The 22175-nt window shown below is 44.3% G+C and overlaps 1 protein-coding gene across 3 annotated transcripts; it reads left to right on the top strand.

The window, feature by feature from the left end:
* The first annotated feature begins 32 nt into the window (after positions 1 to 32).
* LOC121602887 (ras-like GTP-binding protein Rho1) lies at positions 33 to 21952 on the top strand. 3 transcript variants are annotated; one of them, XM_041931642.1, is made up of 6 exons: positions 33 to 103; positions 856 to 1268; positions 7643 to 7803; positions 19502 to 19651; positions 20207 to 20287; positions 20459 to 21952. In XM_041931642.1, the coding sequence occupies exons 3-6, from the start codon at positions 7648 to 7650 to the stop codon at positions 20648 to 20650; spliced, it is 579 nt and encodes a 192-aa protein (XP_041787576.1). In that variant the 5' UTR covers positions 33 to 103; positions 856 to 1268; positions 7643 to 7647; the 3' UTR covers positions 20651 to 21952. The 3 variants fall into 3 exon arrangements, with proteins under 3 accessions (XP_041787576.1, XP_041787575.1, XP_041787578.1); XM_041931641.1 differs by having other exon boundaries at positions 34 to 103; positions 856 to 1360; XM_041931644.1 differs by lacking the exons at positions 33 to 103; positions 856 to 1268 and adding an exon at positions 5436 to 5458.
* The last annotated feature ends 223 nt before the right edge of the window (positions 21953 to 22175 follow it).

The following is a 22175-nucleotide window of genomic DNA, read 5'->3' as shown; positions in this document are numbered from 1 at the left end:
TGGCACTTGGCGCCCGACCCAACCTGCCATTCCACATCGTTCGCTTTCCCGTGTCGTTGTTTTGCTCGGTCGGTCGACGACGTTTTTCTTTTCAGGAAAAAAGGTGTGTGTGTAAAATCCAAACATAGAATTTCCCAGTCGCTACTGAAGGTGATAAAACAACTTGCTGCACGGTTTGGGCGGCCTCGATTGAATCGGGCAATACAGAAGTGCAACTGTTTTCATCCCCATTCTGTCCCCCAAAGAAAGGCACACGATCCGCAGTAGTTTTCTTCCCGAACGGTAGGAGTGACCGTGGCAACCAGAGCGCCCAAAACATACCACAAGACTAAGAACCGCCCAGAACCCGATCGTTCCCACCTTCCCTCTAGTGTCGCGGTTGGGAAAGTGAATGGTTTAGTTTTTCTCCCGTAAATGAATCCCACCCGTTGTGGCAGGGGGAGGGACGGGAAAAGTGCACCGTCATATTCTATTTCGCATTAACCTGCCCTAGGAAGGCATATTATTATTCATAAATCACAGGCACACATACACACAAACATATAGGGCACCTCTTTGGTGGGCGGCCCTTCAATACCTTTCACCCCCTTCCATGCCATGTGCTGAGTGTGCTCTGAGCAACGGCAAGTTTTCCCGGAGTGAAAAAAGCCATTTTCCTGCCCACTAGACCCATTTGGCATGGTCGCGATAGAGCTTCTTTAGCATTCTGTTCTAGCAGCGGATCTTGTTTTATTGGCTCTGTTACCGAAGTTACAGCTGAAAAGTGGTGCCTTCTTTCCCTTTGTATTTATTATTTTTCCTGTTTTCTGTTACTACATCACCACCCCCTCGTTTTTCTCTCTTTCGCTTCAGCAGTGCGGAAAAGCTGAAACCAGACACACACACACACACACATACATACAAACAGATACATTTTACTCACAAAACGCCCATACGCACCGCCGGGAGGAGGCAAGCGGCCAGTCAGCCAGCCAGCCAGACAAACGAACAAACCGAAACCCTTGGCGTGCGACGCAAAGCAGCAAAGGGCAGCGCGCAAATACGTCACCTCATCATCATCATCATCATCTCGATCATCGCTCGGCATCAGCGGCAGCTGTAACTCTGGTCGGACCGTTACATTAAAATAGTGTGTTTTTGTTGCTAGTGAAAAGAGTCGTGCCGCCGCCGCCGTCGTCGTCGTCGTCGTCCAGCCGCAAAAACAAAAAGCACACACCCGCGCGAAGCACTTGAAAACGCGAAGAAGAAGAAGAGAAAAGAGAAAAAAGGTACATCCATTGTGCAGTGTTTTGTTTCATGTGTGGTGTAAGGAGATAAGTAATGTGGTGTCTTTCATGCGTCTCTTCTCCAACTAATTCAGGTATTATTTGTTTTCATCTGTAATCTACTACTGTTTGCATTTCGTTTTAGAGCACCCCCTCCCCTTTCCCTCGTCCCAAAACCCTTGCTTTGTAGCTCCCATCACCAGTGTGTGTGTGTGTGTTGTGTGTCTGGTTACATCTTTCTTCTCAGCGCTCGCAATTGCGCGATGTCTTAATCATCGGATGAAATTCCTTCCCTATCGCATGCCGATGTTGTTAGTTCCCCCGTGTTTCAATCAGCCCACCACCACCCACCCCCCCGATCCCAGTGCTGCAGCTGCAGCTACAGTTTAGATTCCCTCTTTTCTCCTCCCCGGAAAGGAGCGAAACCTGCTTTGTCACCCTTTTCCTGCTTGTTTTGTTTAGTTTCATGTGTGTGTTTTAGAAGCTTAGCACTAGTCTGTGTCTCTGTTAGTTGTGTTTTCTTCGCCTCTAGCTTTCTCTATGCCTGCTTAGATAGGCAACACACTATGCAAACGCCATCCACACACACACACACCGAATGCATTTTGTCTCACCTTCGCAATGATTCCCTTTTTGGGAGCTTAGTGTACAGGTGATAAGTGTGAATTGAAGTGTGTGTGTGTGTGTGTGTGATTTTCTTCAAGTGAGAAGAAACTTAAAAACCCGTAACCAGCAACAACAACAACAACACACACCCTTTTTATCGGTGTTTTCCCTACGAGAACAATGCCGTTCCGGGTTTGCCCGATGATACAAGGGGAAGGGAATCGAAGACGGCCGTCTCATGCGTGTTCCCGTTGTTGTTCGGTTGTGTAGTGCGTTCGAATGTTTCCATAGCAGCCGCCAGCATGGAATACACCACCCACTCGCGAACACGCACCCCACTCCACATTGCACGGGCAAACACACACCAACTAGACAGCATGATTGTGGGTGGGTGCTGGTGGGTGGTGCATTGTGGCGTTATGCTACGTCCATCCTAGAAGAGAAGCGGTACCATATGAATGCGTTTGCGTTGTGCGTCTCACAGAAACGTCCAGCTTTCAACGCGGCCGCATGGGTAGATGGTGAACCTTCCATTTATCTTCGTGGTGCGTGGTGCCTCGTGGAGGATCAGAACGATGAGGCGATGGTGGTTATCCAGTCGGAACTGGATCAAACTCGCTCCAATTGCTTTTGGGAATGGGTTCTCGCGTTCCGCATTGATAGCAACACGCCCGAGACAACCAAGACGAGCGGCGTGTGTAAGTGTATTAGTGATGGGAAAAATGGATTCAGTTTGTTGGAATCGATTCCGGCTAGCTCCGAAGTTTTCTGAATTCGAATCCGGATAGTAGGTCCGGAATCAGTTTCCGAAATCGTCTCTGTAATCGGCTTCGGAATCGGCTTCGGAACCGGAATCGATTCTGGAGTCGAAATCGGCTCCGGAATCGGAATTGACTTCTAAACGGTGTCGGTTTCGACATCTGCATAAGAATAGACGTTTGGGTCCAATGATGTTAGGTATTAATAGCCGCAAAGAATCAAAACTTATTTGTAAACGATACATTCGTATACAGATTCTCGAACTGATTTTGCTTCTGAAACTTCTTATTTAAGAACTGATTATCATTCCGGAATTAAATCCATTTCTGGAGTCAATCTTGATTCTCTAACCGGGGCAAATTGCGCTTTCCAGGTCAATTCCGATTTGAAACCGATTCTGATTCCGGAGCCGATTCCGGAGTCGACTTCGAAATCGGCACCAGAGTCGACATCCAGAACTGGCTCCGGTTTTTACTCCGGAATCGGCCCCAGAGTCAACTCCGGAATTGTGCTAGAGTACGGAATCGGCTCCGGAATCGGAGTCGGTGGTGTTTGTGCTGCTTCTACATATCCGGTACATTTCCAAGACCTCTTGGGGTCCCGCCCCGCGGACATTAATTAGTAGATTGTCAAGCATTGGAGCCAAACTTGACGCTGGGAGTGAAGTTCTGTTTTGTTAAGTTAGACATTTTCGTAAAGTTGTTCCGATTAGTTGAACAATGAATCGAAGTTGGGGAGGGAAAATGTGTTTGCATTGTGTAATTTACAACCTTAGTTACGCAATTTAAATATAATTTCTGTTTTTTTTTTCTGACGCTCATGTAAGGGCTATAATAATTGAATTCATTGCAAATTAAAATTACATATAAACACGAAAAAGTGCATACACACATGAATGCATAGATTTTTATTGGTGAACATGTAACTAATTAGATTTACAAGGTTTTCCAGGGGCTCTCATAGTAGTTCACAGGAAGTGAACTTCATATGATGTAAATTGGACTCTATGGCACCCTATTTGGACAGGCTTCTTAGAATTTCCTATTGGATTTGTCCAATAAGTGTACTATAGAGTCCAATTTCCATTACATTAACCCTTTCACGACCAAGGGAAATATTTTTCTCTTGAACAAAACTCGTTATTGGGAGTTAAATTGTTATTTATTGATATTTTGTTGACATTACGTCAAAATAAAACATATGTCGATGATGGTAAATATATCTCTGAACGAATACAAAATAAAACAACTTATTCGTAGGATTCTCTTACTTTATATTAACTAAGGAATTGTAATGTTATGGTCGCGAAAGAGTTAAGTTCATTTCACGGAAGAAAGAGTCAACAAAGTGTCCCATAGCTATGAGAACTCCTGCAAAACCCTGTAATAATGGTCATTTAGTCTTTAGAACTATCCTATTAGAAACAAGTTTTATCATCATATTATTGTTTTGGTCTTGTCAGCAAATATCTCAAATGCAAAAATGTTCTTCGAACGGACATTTTACTTTAGGGTTAATAATAGCTATTTAATCAATGGAAAAGACAAAGGGTTGTTGTACATAATTATGGTATTTTTTTCTGAAATGATGATTTTGTTGTCACGTTTTTTTTCTCTGAACATTATTTTGAAAATCTATTCGTACACCTATACGCTATAGGTTACCTGTACTTATTTAAAATCTGTATTTTAAAACCACTCCAAAGCATGATGCAAGATGTCGAGTCTAATTCTAGATGCCTGATAACATGTACACACACCATTGCTGTTATTCATGCTTTTTTTCGTCTGTGAAATTGTTAAGTGTCCTTCACAATGCGTTTGTTGGCAGTAACAACACCTCCACTTCGCTGTATTCAACCGTTCATCCATCATCTTGCTATGTGGTGGTTCATTATCTGTATAATTTTTTGTTTGCCGTTGCTGTATGGTAGCTTCCTATCTGAAAATGGTATTTAGACAACAAAACACACACACTCATGGTTCTGATTAGGGAGACAATTTATAGTTCCCGAAGTTAGGGCTTTTGACAGTTTCATCCCTTTGAAGAAAACAGAAGCATATAAATATGATCTTTAATATGATTGGAATAGATATAAATGTGTTAAAAAGAAGAAAGGGATAGGGACATAATTAGATTTTGCTTGTTTTTAAACCCTATCAGGGAAATTATACTCAGTTTTCAATGCTCGCTCTCGTTATGTGATAATCTCCTAATAACAACAACTATGTTCTTCCTCCACTGTATTTTCTGGTCGAAAGATGTGATAACAGATCATCATTATTATGCCTTTTCGTAGAACTGCCAACCTAAGACAACTGATGATGGATGAATGGTTTTATATAAAAACAAAGTTTCCCTCTATCCAATCGCGTCACGCTGGGAATGAAAATGAAAGGAACATATTTTTGCCGGCGAATGTCCAACGGAACATTTGAATTCGTTCGTTAAACAGCTGTGTAGTGGTTTCGTTAAGAGAGAAAAACTGGACGAAACCCTAACGTCACCAACCTCGGGTTCCGCCGGGTCCGTTGTGTGTGCGTATGTGTACGAGCGCATACCGTACGTGTGTGTGCGCGTATTGGTGAAGCAGCAACAGCGCCTACTTTTTAGCTTCGAGAAAAAGCTCCACTCCCCGTGTTTGTCCAGTCTCGTCGTCGTCTTCGTCGTGTGTCAGTCGTCATCGTCAGTTTTAGTGTGTGGTGCTTACGTGAAAAGAAGCAAACTCTCCTCCTTCCAACTAAAGAAAGGGTGCAACGAGTGAGTCAATTTTGTTCCTTGCGCGTGCAAATTTTGCCATCATCTCCGTTGTAGGTGAAGCACATACGGTACGACGAGTTTTCTGGTGTGTGATGCCGTGGCATTAGCTCTGCAACCCAGGGGCCGTGTGCGTGTCCCTCCCTCTATCGGTTTCGGTGGTTTGCTCTTGCTGGTTAGACCTTGAAGACAGCGGCGGCGGCCGACTTCCCCCTATCTCCTGTTGCCAGTTTCCCATTTGGAATTGGACACAAAACCCCCGGGCAAAGAGGGACCATTTTTCCCCCAACCAACAACCGAGCAGCCGTAGCAGAGCACACACACCTCAAGCACACACGCACAGTCGGTTTTCCGAGAAGCGCAACAGCGAAAAAGATTTTAATCTTAGCTTACTCATCTACTACCACACTTTTACCATCTCTTGCTAATTCGTCTGTGAACGTTTCTTCTTTCTTTCTTTCTTTTTCATGGAAATCATCATCTTGCTGCTGCTGCTGCTGCTGCTACTTCCTCTCTCTTGCTCTGTGCGCGCCCCAACGCTCATCGATATGTGGTGTGTGCTGAAAATAAATCATCCCCGAACGCCGCGGATCATTGCCGTGTCTCGTCTGCCTTTGACCGCCGCTCCCTGTCGGCCGCCCTTCTTGACACACCCTTGCTGCGTGCGCGCTCGCCCGTCCACGGATGTTCCGCACCGATCGGGACGCAAACGGTGACCGACGGCGATCTGCAATGGGACCTTGCTGGACATCGCGGAAAATCACCGGATGTGTCGTTCTTCACCACCACCGTCATCATCATCGTCGCCTTCGCTTTGTGTGCACGAAAAAAAAACGTAACTTGCGGAATCGTTGGGGGGTGATGTGATGCCGATATTTCTTGCGCTCTGTGCATCCCTTTTCTTGACCCGCCGTCTCACCCGATCGCGAACGGGTCATCTTGGGCTCCTGTTACCGTATGTGTATGTGTGTGCGTACGTGGTGATCGTGTGCGCTTGTGTGTATGTGTGTGCATAACGTTCGTCCTGTGTGCGCGCGCTTTTACGCTGGTGATTGTACAAAAAACGTGTGTATGTGTGTGAAAACGGTCCACAAAAAAAAATTGTCTCATTATTCACATTCTTGTGAATACGACGCAATGGAAATCTACATAAAAAATACGGAAACATTATGCAAAATTAATGCTGCATGCAAAAAAAAACAAATGAAAAATTAACCGTCTCTCAATGGCCACACGACGGTGCGACACGAACGCGCGCCCGCGACATTCCGCGATCGCCATGATGATTGTCTCAAAATTCCACCGATGACGATATCGCTCCCTTCTTGCGCTCGCGTATGTGTGTGTGATGCTTCCGGTGCCATTGTGTGTATGGTGTACGCGTTTACGCCTATGGAAATTTTGAAATGCTACACTTGAACGGTGTATCTGTGTGTGTGTTGTGTGTGTGTGCGCGCGCGTGTGCGGCAAACGCCTTGTTGCCCGTCCTGTGTATTGGTCCGGTCGTGTGCGCGTTGTGTGCGTGTGGTTGGTTTCTTTGGTGTGGAAATTCGTCCCCTCCGGTCCGATAATCTTAATGAAACAACGACGCAACAATCTTTTTTTCTCTTTAAAACCATCATCCCATCGCGACACCATCATCTACGACCGTGTGCGTAAAACTGTGCGCCGTGCGGTTGTGTGTGATTGTGTGCGTGTGCGCGCGCCCTTCGTCAAACGGTTGCTTCGCTTGTAACGTCCGTGCCGTGTCTGTCTCGCTCTATCTCTGCTGCTCCCATCATACGCACGCATACACACTCAAACCCGTTGGCTCATCGTCGACGACGTCGACGCGCTCCCGCTCTGTTTGCCCGTGTTTTCTCTTTCCTTTGGGTGCGGATTTCGCTGCGTTTCGAACGTGTGTACTTCTTGCTTGGAATATTTTCGCGTCTTCCAACGACCCGCGTCCGGATTTGTGTTGGTGGTGGTGCTGGTGATACCCTTCTACCGTCGTCCGGGGGCTATCTCTTGCGTGGCGTATCATCGTCATCGTCGACATCGTTCCTGCCGCTGGTCTGGTGCTGTCCGGTGTGTCCGTAAATCGTCTTTATTCCCGGCAACGGTTGCCGCCCGACGCGTGTGTTGGCGAATGGGTGAAATCAAATTTGTGTGACATCCACCAACACGCCACCATTGTGCCAACAACAAACACTGGCCGGAACCGCGTCCCGCAATTTGGACACATACGCACGTACACACCCGCAAACAACCAACAGAACCAATGGCTGCTATAAGGAAAAAGCTTGTGATCGTCGGCGATGGTGCCTGCGGTAAAACCTGTCTGCTGATCGTCTTCAGCAAGGATCAGTTCCCGGAGGTGTACGTGCCGACCGTGTTCGAAAACTACGTGGCCGACATCGAAGTCGACGGCAAGCAGGTGAGTCATACTACCCCAATTCCACCACCTACCTTCTGTGTTTGCTCCTTTCGTTGTTCGATACCCCCTTCAGCACGGACGGCGGGGGCTCATGTGATCGTTAGCAGCGGTGGGGGTCAGCTCGGGGAGTCTTAATGGGAACGATTTATCAGCTTTATTGTTGTGTGAGGTTCTCACACACTGCCACAGCTAAATTAATTGCTGTAAATTCAAGCTTTTCGTTCGTTTTTGGGGAAACGAAACTGCACAACAGCTCGCTCCGATGTGGCTGAATTGTAGAAATCAAGGAGCTAATTTTTGATTATCTTGCAGCGAATGTTGGATTGGTTATCTACAGGGTGGGACAGGATGAATCTGAAGTACTTTTCTATTAATTATGCCCTGAACTTGCATGTAATGCTTATTTGTTGCGTCAGTTGACCACAGTTTATTGCATAAAACAGTTCTTACACGATCTTTGTACAAAATGTACTCCAGCTACCGGATAGTGTTAATATTGTATCGCTCAATAGCGTTTATTGGCCTGTAAGTCTCGTGGTACAGTCGTCAACGTGAACTACTCAGTAACATTCCTGTCATGGGTTCTAGCCTAGAATGGACCGTCCCCCCGCAGCAAGGATGGGCTATTCAGCTGCGTGGTTGATGAATTAAGTCTCAAAAGCCTGTATAGGCCGGCATATGTCCGCGTTAGGACATTATGCCAAATACAAGAAGGAGAAGTATCAAACCAATCGATTTATTTTGGAATTGGTACTCAAAATCGATTTTTATTATATATAAACCTTTTAGTAAACCTAAAGTTTCAATGGTTTTGGCCAACGTCTCTATGCGAATCTAAAAGCTGCCCAACACCATGGATGCATCGTTACATTTAATATGTCGTTTTTAAGTTACTTCGTTTATCCGTTTCACTGTTCGATTTGGGCATAAATTTAAACAAAACTGCAATACATCAAGACACCAAGTTGTGTGAACTGCTCTGTAGTTATAGAGCGAATTAGAGCCATGAAATGGAACTGTAGATTTCAATGATTTGTTCTAATCCTTCATTTTTATTTGCATAAATTAATATAAACATAACAAAGCGAGAAATGCATTCTTACATAACGGAGCGGTGTAAGAAAAAATAATAATAAATGAATTGAATGCACAATGGAATGTGATACATTTAAAAAAGCTGCAATATATTTACTAAATCAACTACTATTCATTAAATATAAACAATTAATAGCAATATCGCAAATTACTTATGGTAATTCATCATTTAATTTAGCGTTGTGAGGCTGGTTTTATGCAGTATTTGTAGAAAAAGAACAGCGGGGACCATTTATATCCTTTAAACATGAAATTAACCACCAACCATGTTTTATTGCTTACCTTTCTCATAAACCATTCAGTTTTATTTTCCACCAACAATATTGTTATAGGTAGCCCCCCATCAAATAGTGATACTTAACAACAGCATATATTATGTTTCGTTTGCATTAGAAGCAAACGGTTGAAATTATGCAGCTGCAGAGCAGAGTAGGGGGAGGTTACATGATGTTTCCCCCTTTGCTATCCTTCGCCTATGTGCAAATTAAGAAGGCAAACGAACCTGCCACATCATACGCACACACACACACACACACACGCCTCATGTGCACACAGTAGTGGGGACAGCAATATTTCTGTGGGACACAAAACTCCATACGTTCGTTTAAAGTCGCCAGCAGAAGGAGCGGGATAGAAAGAGAGAGAGAGCCGGTGAGAGACGTCCCCATCATTCGTCTTTTCGTTGGAGGCCAAATAAACGCCTAGGAGCGCGGCATTTGGCGAAAGGAAAATGGCGAAAAGGGACGAAAGTTCATCCGCTGCTGTGGTGGCGGTCGTCCCCCGGCCTACCAGTAGTAGAGCAGAAAAGAAAAAGGCAGCAGCAACACAAGACACAAGAGCAGGGTGCGTTTTCGTATAAACAAACACCACTTGGCTGGCTAGCTGGCTGGGTCTGGGCCGGTTGGAACGTCGCACACATACCATGCCATGGGGGGATGGCAAGAACGTCGGTGGACCATGTCGTCGTCGTCCCCCTGGATGAAGTTATCCCCTCAAGGGTGTGTTTTATGCGAGCGTGCGGGGATCAAGAACACGATGGAGTAGCATTTTTGCTTGCCTTTGCTTTTCCTTTGCTGGCCCGAGCGCAGAAAAAGGGCAGAAGAGGAGCGCACACGTTAACATTAACCGCTTTCCGACGATCCAACAACACTCGATCTGCTGTTGCCGCCGGTACGAAGAAGCGCCTGTGTAACATTCATTTCGTTCTAAGAAATGTAAAACTATGTTGCACACACACTCTCTCTCTCTACGCTGGCAAATGTTGGAAAACAGTGTTAAAATATTTTGCTAACTAGGCACGCAGCTACCCGGGATTGAAGTCCGAGGCATTCAAATTGCCCATGCTTAGAACCAATTGATCTTCATAGCTCCTTCCTCTCCTTCGCAGACGCTTTGAAAACATCATCACCCCAACGGGGACGGGGCCATAACTTCTTTCCACCAGCCATCAGCATGCCGCAAAAAGTGTGTACCCCTTTTCCGTCTTACTCCTCGAGACGAGGCACGCGAGAGTGAGAGTTTTATGGAGTTTTTATGATGGAACGGCGTCGGAGCAAGAATAGCACAACGCAGACGACGCGCGCACACCGCGATCCACACATGTCTGTCCACACTTGGCCTCGTTAGCGGGTGCTTGCTTTGGTTGGGGAGGCCCCCATGATGCTAAAGTGCGGAAAAGACTCTCTTCCTGTTTGCTGCTTCGGCCATGCTGGCTGGCTGCATATTCTTCGACGCTCACAAGCTCTGCTGGCTCGTGTGATGATCGCGAAAGGATCATGGAAAGTAGAAGTGTTCTTTTGTGAGGAAGGAACACACTCGAGCACTGGGTTTTGTTAGGAGATTATTAACATTTACAAGGAACCTGTTATTGCTGCATGGTTTGCTGCTGCGGTTTGCAATTCTGGCAGAATTGAAGATAGTTTGCACATCCCGTAGCAGTTTGCAACCAATTTGATTGTTATGTGATCAGCTTTGGTGCATAAAACATGTACTACATTTGATTGTTCTATTAAATTAGGGTTTACAATTGGAACATGGTAGATATATCTTGTTAAATGTTTTCTATTTTATTGTCAATATTTTAATGTTTCATATTTTCGAGCTCTCCGGTCGGGGGAGAGCTACTGGAAGAGTAAAAAGGCTCATCCAAAAAAATACTCAACATCGTGTGTCGCGGCGTTTCCCTTTCCTTTTTTCCGGTCACTCGATGGGGGACGTTGTATTGTAAACCTCATTTTGGTCAAAACTTTTAATGGCGAACGTTTTGTGTTGGTTCTTTTCCTTTTGTTTTGCGCAAGACACGGCGGACGCGTTCCCCTTGTCGAGAGTTAGTTCAACTTACTAATTAAAGTTGTGTACTGTTGTCTTTTCTTGTGCCGTCTGTTTTATCACCATTTCGTTTTTCCTCTGTTTGTGGCCCGTTTCTTTAGCCACATAGTTTCCTGTTCAATTCCGGATTTTTCCTTCCAGTTGTGGCTTTGTTTTATTTCGGTTGATTCCGTGCTGCTCCAATGGTTGAATCAATTTTTTTTTATTGTTGTGATGCAGCAAAAAAAGTTTTTTTTAGTTATCAAATGCTACATATATTTCAAATGCTATATGATGAATACAAAATGTACAAAGCCAGGAAACTAATTAACAAACAATCTCTTACAATATTCTTGCTGTGTTGTGTTTATCAAACAATCGGTTATCCATCAATGACTTTATCAATGCTGCATAAACAACGATTTCATAACAAAAAGTTCGTTCATTAGTCTTAATTGCAAAACGGACTGAGGCATGCATTCTAATTTCGACTTAAATTGCTCATCAATTTTAAAGCTCTATTTGGAATGGCTTCCGTTCTATTTTTTGTGCCGTGATGATGAATCGTCTGGAATGGAATGTCCGTGCGTGGATTGCTTTTTGTTATTGTTGTTCTTGGCAGCTGGCCAAGAGATTGAACGGATTTGATGGCTTTGATATGCTCGCACAAATTTACTTCAGAAATCATCCCTCCACCATTTTACACTGTAGCTGTTTGCTTTGTATATCGCGATTTTGCGATGAACATTTTTGTACGTATTATATACCGGCATATAATATTCCACGATTTTTTCCGTGACGAAACATAATTTATAAAATGCGCAACAGCCGGCCAATTCATCGATCATCATGTAGCCGTGTGGTGTGCATACCTTCCAAAAGCATACCACCGTGTAGCTAAACCGACACAAACACACGCAAAAGGAGCACACCAACCGACCGACACATGCCTACCGGACACCATCTCTCCCGATGGCCATTTTATCCCAAATGCACAAACAACGACCACAAGCGGCTGCTGCTGCTGCGGCTCTGGACCGCACGCGCGCGCACACCCGTTTTGCGCTCGCTCATGGTCAATATTTATATGATTGAAACGCAAAATTTCAAACTCTCACCACACATTGCTGCATGCATTCCGTTGGTCGAAGGAGGAGATGGGGGTTAGCGGGAGAAATATGGTCGAGAGCGCGCGGTATGTGTGGTTCTTATTTAAATGGTTTGTTGGCTTTGCTTTGCAGCAGCAACGCGTTCTTGTACGATCAGTCACCACCACCATCCACACTGCCCTTTTTCAGACGTCGATTTGCTGCACTCAAAAATCGCGAATACCTGCGAATCCTGTTGCCTGCCGTGTGTGTTGCGTGTTCGCGCGCCAAGTTCCTCTGTGTCAGGCGTCAATCAAAATCTGGTTTTCCAAATCTCCCCGCCACGCGCTGCTTACCCTCCATGGCTCTTTGGCTAGAACTACGCGGGGCCACCATGGTCTTCAGACGTTTCCCCAGCAAAGCCATTCCCCATTCTACTTTGAGCATACATCTCGGCGGCTCCACCAAACGAAATGAGATGAGTGGGGAGTGGAGGACCACATGACACAAAATGCCGTTTTCAGATCATTTGTCTTCTTTAAAAATACGCTACAAACGGTGCTATGAAATATTTCATAATTTAGATTTAGATTTCTTTCTAAAATTTGAAGATTTATTATAAAATTTTACACTACTTTCCGGTTCGTTCAGTTCAATGTGAACAGTATTATTCAAAACTTCCAAGATGTTTTTCAACAGCTGTCATTATTTGTGACAGCTGGGCTGTTGAAAAAAACCTCTTGCAATTGTTGAATAATGACGTTCACATTAGAAACTGATCCGGAAAACAGTGTAATAAGCAAACTGAGTCAGTTTCATTCAGTGTTTTATGAATTGCAAAACCATTTTTAAGTAAAACACATTAAAAAATGCAACTAAAAAGAACACCACAAAAGGTCTCTTTACTTGAGAATAGTAGTCAAGTAAAATATTTGGAGCTTTTTTTTCAAACCTTTCACTGCAAGCAATAGACGGGGAAGGTTTGCTCTCCTCATGTTGCAAATTGTTGAAATTCCTATGCCATTAGGTCACCGCGATTTCTTTATAAGGGAGCCTTACGACGCGGAAACGATCGTTTGCTTTTTTGCTTCCCTTTATTTTACCTCTTTTCAACTCTTCTCGACATTCACATTATACTGTTAGCAATATCGAGAAGCGGTAACAACTCAGGTAGAGGGAGTATCACTTTCGATGATCATTATTTCCCATAAAGAGACTGACCTTTTAACGATCAAGCTATGCAGTGGTAGTAGCTAGCAAACATCGTCGGATAATTGGAGCTTTTTTGGAGCTTCATCAAATTTCTCTCTCAGCTGTTTTCTTTGTTATTATTACTACCGCTGCTTTTGTTTTGATTCCTAAACGCGCGCCTCGGCGTAGAACCTGAAAATTGATCCAATGTCTCATTAGTTTAGCAAGAAGCGCAAGCCAGCCAGCAGCAAACGATGATTGTTCGGGAAGGAATTAAGAAGCTTGCTACCCTTTGGGACCCGGTCAGTGGTACGCGAAATCTCAATCACTTCAGAAGAGCATTAAATAATCGCTCGCTGCCCGTTCGCTGTGACCACCACCCTAAGCACACACGTGGAGCATATTCTTTTCTGCGCGTTGTGTTGGATTGGTGCGGCTTTTGCTAATATGATTTGCTTCCATTTTATAGATGGTCGGTCTTTCTCACGTGTACTATTTTTAGCCTGACTCTGACGAACCTGTGGTGTTTCCGTTGAGAGACGCGGAGGATGGCAGCCCCTGGAGCAGCAGCAGAGCATGTCTGTCAATTCTCCATGACGTTGTTGCTGAATGTTCCATTTTTGATTCAGGAGTTTCGGATGATTCGAACCGAACCTTCTATCCATTCGAACATTCTGTATTCTGGCTGGAATGTTTTTGGACACTATCCGGCGTCGGGATGTACGCGTGTTAACCCTTTTATGGACGTTGCTAAAAGGGATCAATCGAAGCGAAGGTTGTGAAAGGTGAATGCCACAGGGCGGCACCGTAAGGATTTACCATATTTCTATTTCTGGGACTGTATTAAAATAAATCGTCCTCCTAATAATAGAAAAAGAGAGAAAGGATACGTGGACTTGAAAATTGCAACATTTTGCGAACCCTTTGCGAATGTTCTCGAAAAGGTAGAATAGTAGGTACTTCACACAAACACACACTCACGCAAGATATATTAATCATATATTAGAGTTTAAAAAAAGTGCTTTTGAAGATTGAATCATGTACACAAAGTACTCACATAGCTCATTTACAATATACGATCGTATCCAGTTGCCCTTTCGGCTCTCTTAGTGGGATGTGGTGCTGAAACGGATGATGTCAGCTTTATTTTACGGAGGTTAGAAGATGAGAACTGACCCTGACAGGCGGCGCGCTCTCTACACCTTGCTTCTTTTTTTCGTACGCGTCGAGACGAACGGTCGATGCAAAAGGTGAATAATAAAACTCCCTCCATTTTATAGTTGTTAGGGAAAGCTTCACATATCGCTGCCATCGCCAACCGGATTACATTGTCCGGGTTTGCTTGCTGGATATGCAACGACCGGCGGCGGGCGGGGTGATGCTGTGCTTCAACTCGGATCGATTATTCAGCGGCAATTTACATACACACAGACTGGAATAGTGTGAGAGATTTATATCTATAAGCTGCCGTTGATATGCTTCTCGAGAGCTGTATCAGTTTGATTTGATGGGTGAGAGCTTAGAAAATTAAAAAAAATATATATTATCGTTTTTTAAGGTAATGGAGGTGCTTTTAAAAGCGCTGCTCGTACAGTTCCCATAGCATTAGACTTCTGATAAATTTGAATGATGCTACATAAAATTTTACTCTTAGAATTAGATGTCATTCATCAATATATTTTGAAGTTTCATAATTGTTAGCCAGCTGAGCCACTTTTTTTTGCAAGCTAATTCAAAGAAGATATTTTTCAGGTTGATGTATACATCCTGTTGCACTTGAATTTTATTTATTTTGAACCCGACTACGGCATGCCTTATTATTGCCCTCATTCAGGGTCAATGATGTGTGGTACGCCTTGCTCCACACTTCATCCAACCACGTGTTACAATAGTGGTTGGAGCTCGGAATCGTTCCTATCCGATTTCGTGTTCGGAATCAATTCCGAAGCCGATTCTCATGCTGGAATCGATTCTGATTCCGGTGCCGATACCGGAGTTGACTCCGGAATCGATTCTGGATCCAATTCCGGAGCTGACTTCATAATCGATTCCGGAATTAGAATCGGCTCCGGAATCTGAATCGACCTGGGAATCGTAATTTGCTCTGGTAACGGTATCAGAATTGACTCCATAATTGGAATGAGAATCAGTTCTTGATTTGAAATAATACGTTTCAGAAGCGAAATCAGTCTGGAAATCTCCATGAGAATTGATAGCTTACAGTAAAATGTTGATTCTTTGCGCCTATAAATACGTAGTATCATTGGACCCAAACGTCTATGGTTTTGAAGATGCCGAAACCGATTCTGATTTCGAAGCCAATTCTAATTTCTGAAACCAATTGCGATTCTGAAGCCGATTCCGGACCTACTATCCGAAATCGATTCCGACGAAAACTTCATTTTTCTCATCACTAGTTAGCACTAGTTAGTACAAGAATTCCGCTTTGCACAATGTTTTCTTCATAACATTTTGTTAAATTTATTTTCAAATGAATCGAATATAAGTTGGCTATAACAGAAATATAGAAAACGATATATTTGTCTCAATTGTTTTACTAGTTCATAGAAAGGCGTGGCAAAATTGTATGCTTCAACGTATTGTTCCTGGTGATAACGTTATACACACAAATTCCAGTATTGTTAAAATGCAACCAATAATATTTAAAGTTTAATTATTCTAAAAACAACTCTTAAATATTTATTGTTAGAGAAAATCGTAGCCGGCCCGTTCTTACATTGATTTCTCGGGACCCTACTTCCAACTTCTACCTGATCTGATTCTTCTCTTACGATATTCTCTCTTATCAAGGATTAATATTTAAAAGCCAACTCAGATCATGATTATGAACTAGAGAAACTCCATTATGCATTCTGTCTGCAATTAATTGTACAATTGCTTAATTTGTGTTTCCTTTCACTTGTTTGTCATGTTCATCATGTTCCCCATGTTGCCGTTGTTGTTTTTTCTTCGGTGCATTGTCTGCAAGCTGCAGCAACTCGTTATAACAATTTGCCTTTGCATTGTACTGTTCGGTTGAACAAATGAAATGGAAAACATGCCTTTGGGGGAGGCACTATTGCCGACATCATTGGTTTTGGGGCTCGTCGTCTCTCTTTCACTCGCATTGCCGCAAAGACCCTTATAATACTGTGGCTTAATTTTGCAATGCGATGAGAGGCCCACACCAGACCGAAGCAGTGGGCAGCAGCAGCAGTCAGTAGCAACAGCGAACAGCAGCGCAATATACTAGAAGCCGGAAACAATTCTGCAATTAGTCATTGGTTGGTAAAAAGTTGTATCGCTCTTTCTCCATTGTCTCGGCCCCACGGGTCCTTGGACTATGATGATGATGAGATGGTGACCGCTTGAGGGTGAGAGAGCAATATACAATATATACAATCAACCGAACTTCTCGCCCCCATCGCAGAGCACCCTTTGAAGTGGCAGGGAAAGTCCGCGCATAACATTCCTCATCCTCCTCTCCCCCAAGCTATTGTGCAATGCAGCTCTTCATTCAGGTCATGCATTTTCTTGGAATGGGTACTACTGTCACCGAGGCCGTAGACGCAAGCCCAAGCGCGCGCTAGAGTAACAATCCCGCGGGACAGAGGCGGCAGCTGCTACAGCTAAGGTTTCTGTCCGATTCTAGAAAACTGTCGCTTATGGGGACGACGATTCCCTCCTCCCCATCCTTGGGAATGATAAGAAATCTGGTAGTGGAGGTATAACACAAAAAAAAATCCTCCACTCCCTTCGAATACACCACAGTGTATCATCTCTAACATCAGCGCAACATTGCCACCAATACACAGACACACATGCTGCTCAGACGAATGGTATCTCCTCCTCGTGCCTTCAGCTCATCGTACGCGGATAACGCACGCAAACCTTCCCTTCTTATCGCTACCCAATCCAGAGTCAGAGAGGCGCGCATCCTTTCCCACATCTCTTCAGCCGTCACACTCCAGCTTAGAGCCTCTATGACCACCCGTGCGTTGCCACGTTTTTCTTCCCCCCTCCCCAGCCGAACTCTGTACTGTGCTGTAGTAGGTGTAAGGTGTGAAGAATTTATATCACTGCAGCAGGCGGCGACGGCGACGGCGACGAAGACAACAGCAGCAGCATCGACATTCGCGCTGCGGGTGCGCACACGGACGATTCACTGATAAGAGAAAACTCACCGATAACTTTCGTCGTATCAAACGCACACACACATACAGACACACCACCCTCTAATGTTGTCTCATGGCGGGGGTGGCAGAGGGAAAGCGGCGGGGGGCGGCAGGGTGGTTCACACCAACACATTTGTTTGGTGTGCTGCTCTCGCCTCGCGCCCGGTACTGCTGGTGGTGTGCTTTTCTCTTTTTCCACGTCTCCATTCTATCGTGCAGGGCCTCTCTCTCTCTCCATCCCCATCCCCACACACCTACCACATCCACCTGACGTCTTCTGACCTCTGTTGAGTAGGGCTGATGTGAGGGGGCAGCAGGGAGGAGCTATATTATTGCCAACCCTTCGGCGGAGAGATATCGAATTAGTGGCGAATGAGGGCGAAAGACAAATTCCTCCTCCTGCTCCTCCACCTCCTTTTCGCCGCTCGGTGGTGGTTAGGTCGTCGCGTATATATGGGTTTGGGAAACTTCGAGGCAAAAAAAAACAGTGCTTACTCGCGCCCGGCGTAGCCTACTACTGCCTACCATCACCTGGAGAGAGGAACTATTGGGGTATATCACCTTTTTGTAAGTGTGTATGTATATGCGTGCGTCTGTGTGTGTGTGTGTATGTGATGGTCGAAGTTTTGGTGTCAGAGAAAAGGGCAACCTCGTCTCGCCAGTTTCTTCACCACACTCCGCCGCTCGGTTTTCCGCTGGCTGGTAACTAAAAGTTACCAGGGGGAGCAACTGCTAAAGGTGGGGTAACGCTCCCTCGGCATCGTCAATAACGCTAATTTTGCTTTTCACCTATCACGAGACACACACACACACACCAAGGTTTGGGGAGGAAAGAAAAAGCTAAAAACTTCATTGGATTGTGACAATTTACTTAACGCTCCAAAAACCTCCCGAGAGAGATAGAGAGCAAAAGGCTTCAGAAAAATGGGATCGAAAATTAACTTACCAAGTCGAATTTCGAGAATCTCTCAGATTGGCGGTGTGTTGTCCTTTGCACTTTTTCGTTTTCGTTTGCTAGGGCCTTAACACTATCGCTATTTTTCCTCATCGTGTTACTCTGCTGGTCCCCATAAAAAGGTTGGTTAGGTTCATTCAAATAATCAGAAGAAATCAGCCAATCTTAGGTAGCAAGCGGCTCGGTGTCAAATGCATTTCTTTCCGCTTTCGCTAACACACACACACACACACACACACACACACACACACACACACACACACACACACACACACACACACACACACACCACACACACACACACACACACACACACACACATACACACATATACACATATACACATACACATACACACATACACACACACACACACACACACACACCACACACACACACACACACACACACACACACACACACACACACATCCGTGTTCGATATCTCCTTCGCTGCTCTGCTCAGGTTGCACTTCCATCCAACAATGTTATGATACTTATTTCGTGATCGTCATGATCATCACGACGGCTCCTCCAACCCTCCGGAGTAATCAAACCGCTTTTGAAGGGCTTTGGAATGTGACAGTCCAACAGTTGTGTTTTAAAGCGGAAACAAATATGCAAAAGGGAAGATGATACGTGCGTTGTGACTTTCGCAGCCATTGATTAATAGAAAACAGAGTTTGATACGATAATTGCTCTCAGATGAATTTCCAGTGCTACCCCTTCAGTATCAATAAAAATATAATATTTTATTTTCATCTCTATAATGTGCCGAATTTCCCTTATTAATTTTTTATGACAATCATACATATTACAATCACACAACAGACTTGGAATATAATTCTAATGGTCTTTTTTCTCTCTACTTACTTTTCTATATTTCAGGTTGAGCTGGCACTATGGGATACGGCCGGGCAAGAAGATTACGACAGACTGAGGCCGCTGAGCTACCCAGACACCGATGTTATTCTCATGTGCTTCTCTGTCGATTCACCCGACTCGCTGGAGAACATCCCCGAAAAATGGACCCCTGAGGTAAATATGAGATGTCTTTCAGAACACGCGAAGCTTGAAAAGCTCACAGCAGCTCGTAATTTAAATCCATCCCCAAAGTCAGATGCCACAAAAATAGAGCAGAATTAAATTTAAATTTTCTTGCATGGTTGTTATTTGGCCATTCTCGGCAATTTAGTACGCGCATAGCTGCTCGGTGAGCTTGTTTGCTTTAGCGTGTTTTGTTATCAGTAAACAATTTCCTCTGCGTACGCGGCGAATGAGCAGAGCGGATTCGCCATGACTCACACGCAATCTCAGCAGCTGCGAAGCATGGCGCACGATTCGAGGCGATCATGAGTGAATGAATCATCATTCTATCGGTCTCAAATCAAGCTTGGGGTACTGATGTTTTAGGAAGGAGGAGGGTACACTGTAAACTGGTTTATGTTCAACTTTTGGTGGCATCGCCAAATGAGCATTCGTTCCCGAATGCGTGTATTTAATTAGTTTAAAACTAGTGCAATACGATGTATTACTATGTAGAAAGCGGTAAAACAATATTGATGTTTTTCTTTTTTCTCTTTTTATGTATAGGTAAAACATTTCTGTCCTAATGTACCCATCATCTTAGTCGGCAACAAAAAAGATCTCAGAAATGACCCACACACAATAAAGGTTTGTATATATTCCTGGCAACCTAGCAACTCTCAGCTCCATCCCCTATCACACGTGAACTGTGCGCTAACCGATATCTTTTTTTTTATCTAATCCTCTTCTCGCAAACCCCACAATGTATCCACTCTCCCCACACTCTCGAACACCGATCCACATCCGGCTGTGCTGCAGGAATTGGCTAAAATGAAGCAGGAGCCCGTCAAGCCACAGGAGGGACGTGCGATGGCCGAAAAAATAAATGCTTTCGCTTATTTAGAGTGTTCGGCCAAATCGAAGGAGGGCGTGCGTGAAGTTTTCGAGACTGCTACGAGAGCAGCGTTACAGGTGAAAAAGAAGAAGAAGAGTAAATGTGTTCTGCTCTAAAAGAGCAAAGCCAGCATTGTGCTCCCTATTGCGATGGTGTTTGCGATGGTGGAAAAAAAAACACTACTGAGCCTGTTGAGTAAAGCGAATCGTAAGAGAGGGAGAGCAGACAAGCGACCGAAGAGAGCAGAAAGCGATGCAAACAACGGGAAGCAGCAAGTAGAAGAGCGCAGCATCAGCGTGTGTGTGGTGGAGATGTGGAGGATCGAGAACGGCAGTGGTAGTAGATAGATGGCCCGAGTGGCGCTATAACATTAATCGTTTTGGGAATGGCAAAAGGAAAGTGAAGACGCTAATTCGTAGGTAAAAGCGCCACATCATTACACGCAACAGCAGAAGCCTCAGAGATCGAAGAAAAGAATCCTTTTTTTAGAATGAAAAAGAAACATCTTTCGACCACCTTTCACACAAAGCAGACCAAAAAAGGAGAAAAAATGAAGATAAAAAAAAACAACAAAAGGATAGAACACATACCAATTCAATGCCAGGGATTACAGCCAGGGATTACAAGAAGCCTAGACGGGAGACGGAAAGAGGAGGGAACAGCAGGCAACAGTGAACGTGAACACTAGCTGCGAATAGATCTACTTGGGATGAGTGATGCGCGTCACCTCAGCTCCTTTTTTGTGGTGTGTGAAGAACTACTACTAGAGTTTTCTGCATGCTGGAGAACGTAGCGTAGTCACCGAACGCCTTTTTTAATGTGTGTGTACCTAGCGTAACGCATGCCATGATGATGAAAATGATGATGGAAGAGAATAGAGGATGTGTAAGGCAAAAACGTTTTCACCCGATACCGCCCCCACCCCCGCAAGGGAGGGTTGTTTTGTTATGCAAAAGCAAAAGGAACTGCAGCGTGTTTGCTCTGTTAGGGAATCATTTTACAACAGAACCCAACTAAACACAAAAAAACTTTGTATGCAATGGTGTGTGGACGCAATCAAATCGTCCAACAATCACATGGTGCCGTTGTGTAGTGCACGTATTTTGAAGTGCGGGCCCTATTCGACGGGCCTTGGTTAGAATGTCTGCAGAAGTAGGAAGAGGTCAAGCATCCACATTCGCGCACACCACTGCCCTAGAAAGGTAGTGGAGAAAAGTACGGATAGTTTCTTCAAACGTTCATGTTTCTCATATTTGGTCCCATTTTTCCTGTTTTTATCTACACAACACACACACACCTTCTTAGATACATACATACATGCATATATAAGATGGCATCTACTAGATGTGGTTTTTTTATTATTAACTATTCGGTAAGCGATTAAGTAAATGAGTTGAGTATGCAAAAATCAACAAAAACAACACAAAAAAAACACTTATACGGGATAAAAGCAAAACGTTTCGTAACAAAAACATGAACGACAGAGAAAGCTAGCGCTCATCACAGTCGGAATAGGAGTTTAATTGAAAGGAAGCAAACCACTCCCACACACACACACACAAACCCCTATATATAGAACGTATAATGCAGAAAGGAAGGTTAAGCAGAGATAACACACTCTTATTTTAATAGCCCCAGGAG

This window comes from Anopheles merus, unplaced genomic scaffold (assembly GCF_017562075.2).
Source record: "Anopheles merus strain MAF unplaced genomic scaffold, AmerM5.1 LNR4000680, whole genome shotgun sequence".
NCBI classification, from domain to species: Eukaryota; Metazoa; Arthropoda; class Insecta; order Diptera; family Culicidae; genus Anopheles; species Anopheles merus.
The sequence above is the reverse complement of the archived record's forward strand: the minus strand, read 5'-3'. Positions and strand labels throughout refer to the sequence as shown.

Bases quoted from the DNA above. Each gene is read 5' to 3' on its own strand.
- LOC121602887 (XM_041931641.1), top strand. From the start codon at position 1,321: ATGTGGTGTCTTTCATGCGTCTCTTCTCCAACTAATTCAG. The intron at 7,804-19,501 runs GTGAGTCATACT...TCTATATTTCAG, and splicing joins TCGAAGTCGACGGCAAGCAG to GTTGAGCTGGCACTATGGGA. The intron at 20,288-20,458 runs GTTTGTATATAT...GCTGTGCTGCAG, and splicing joins ATGACCCACACACAATAAAG to GAATTGGCTAAAATGAAGCA.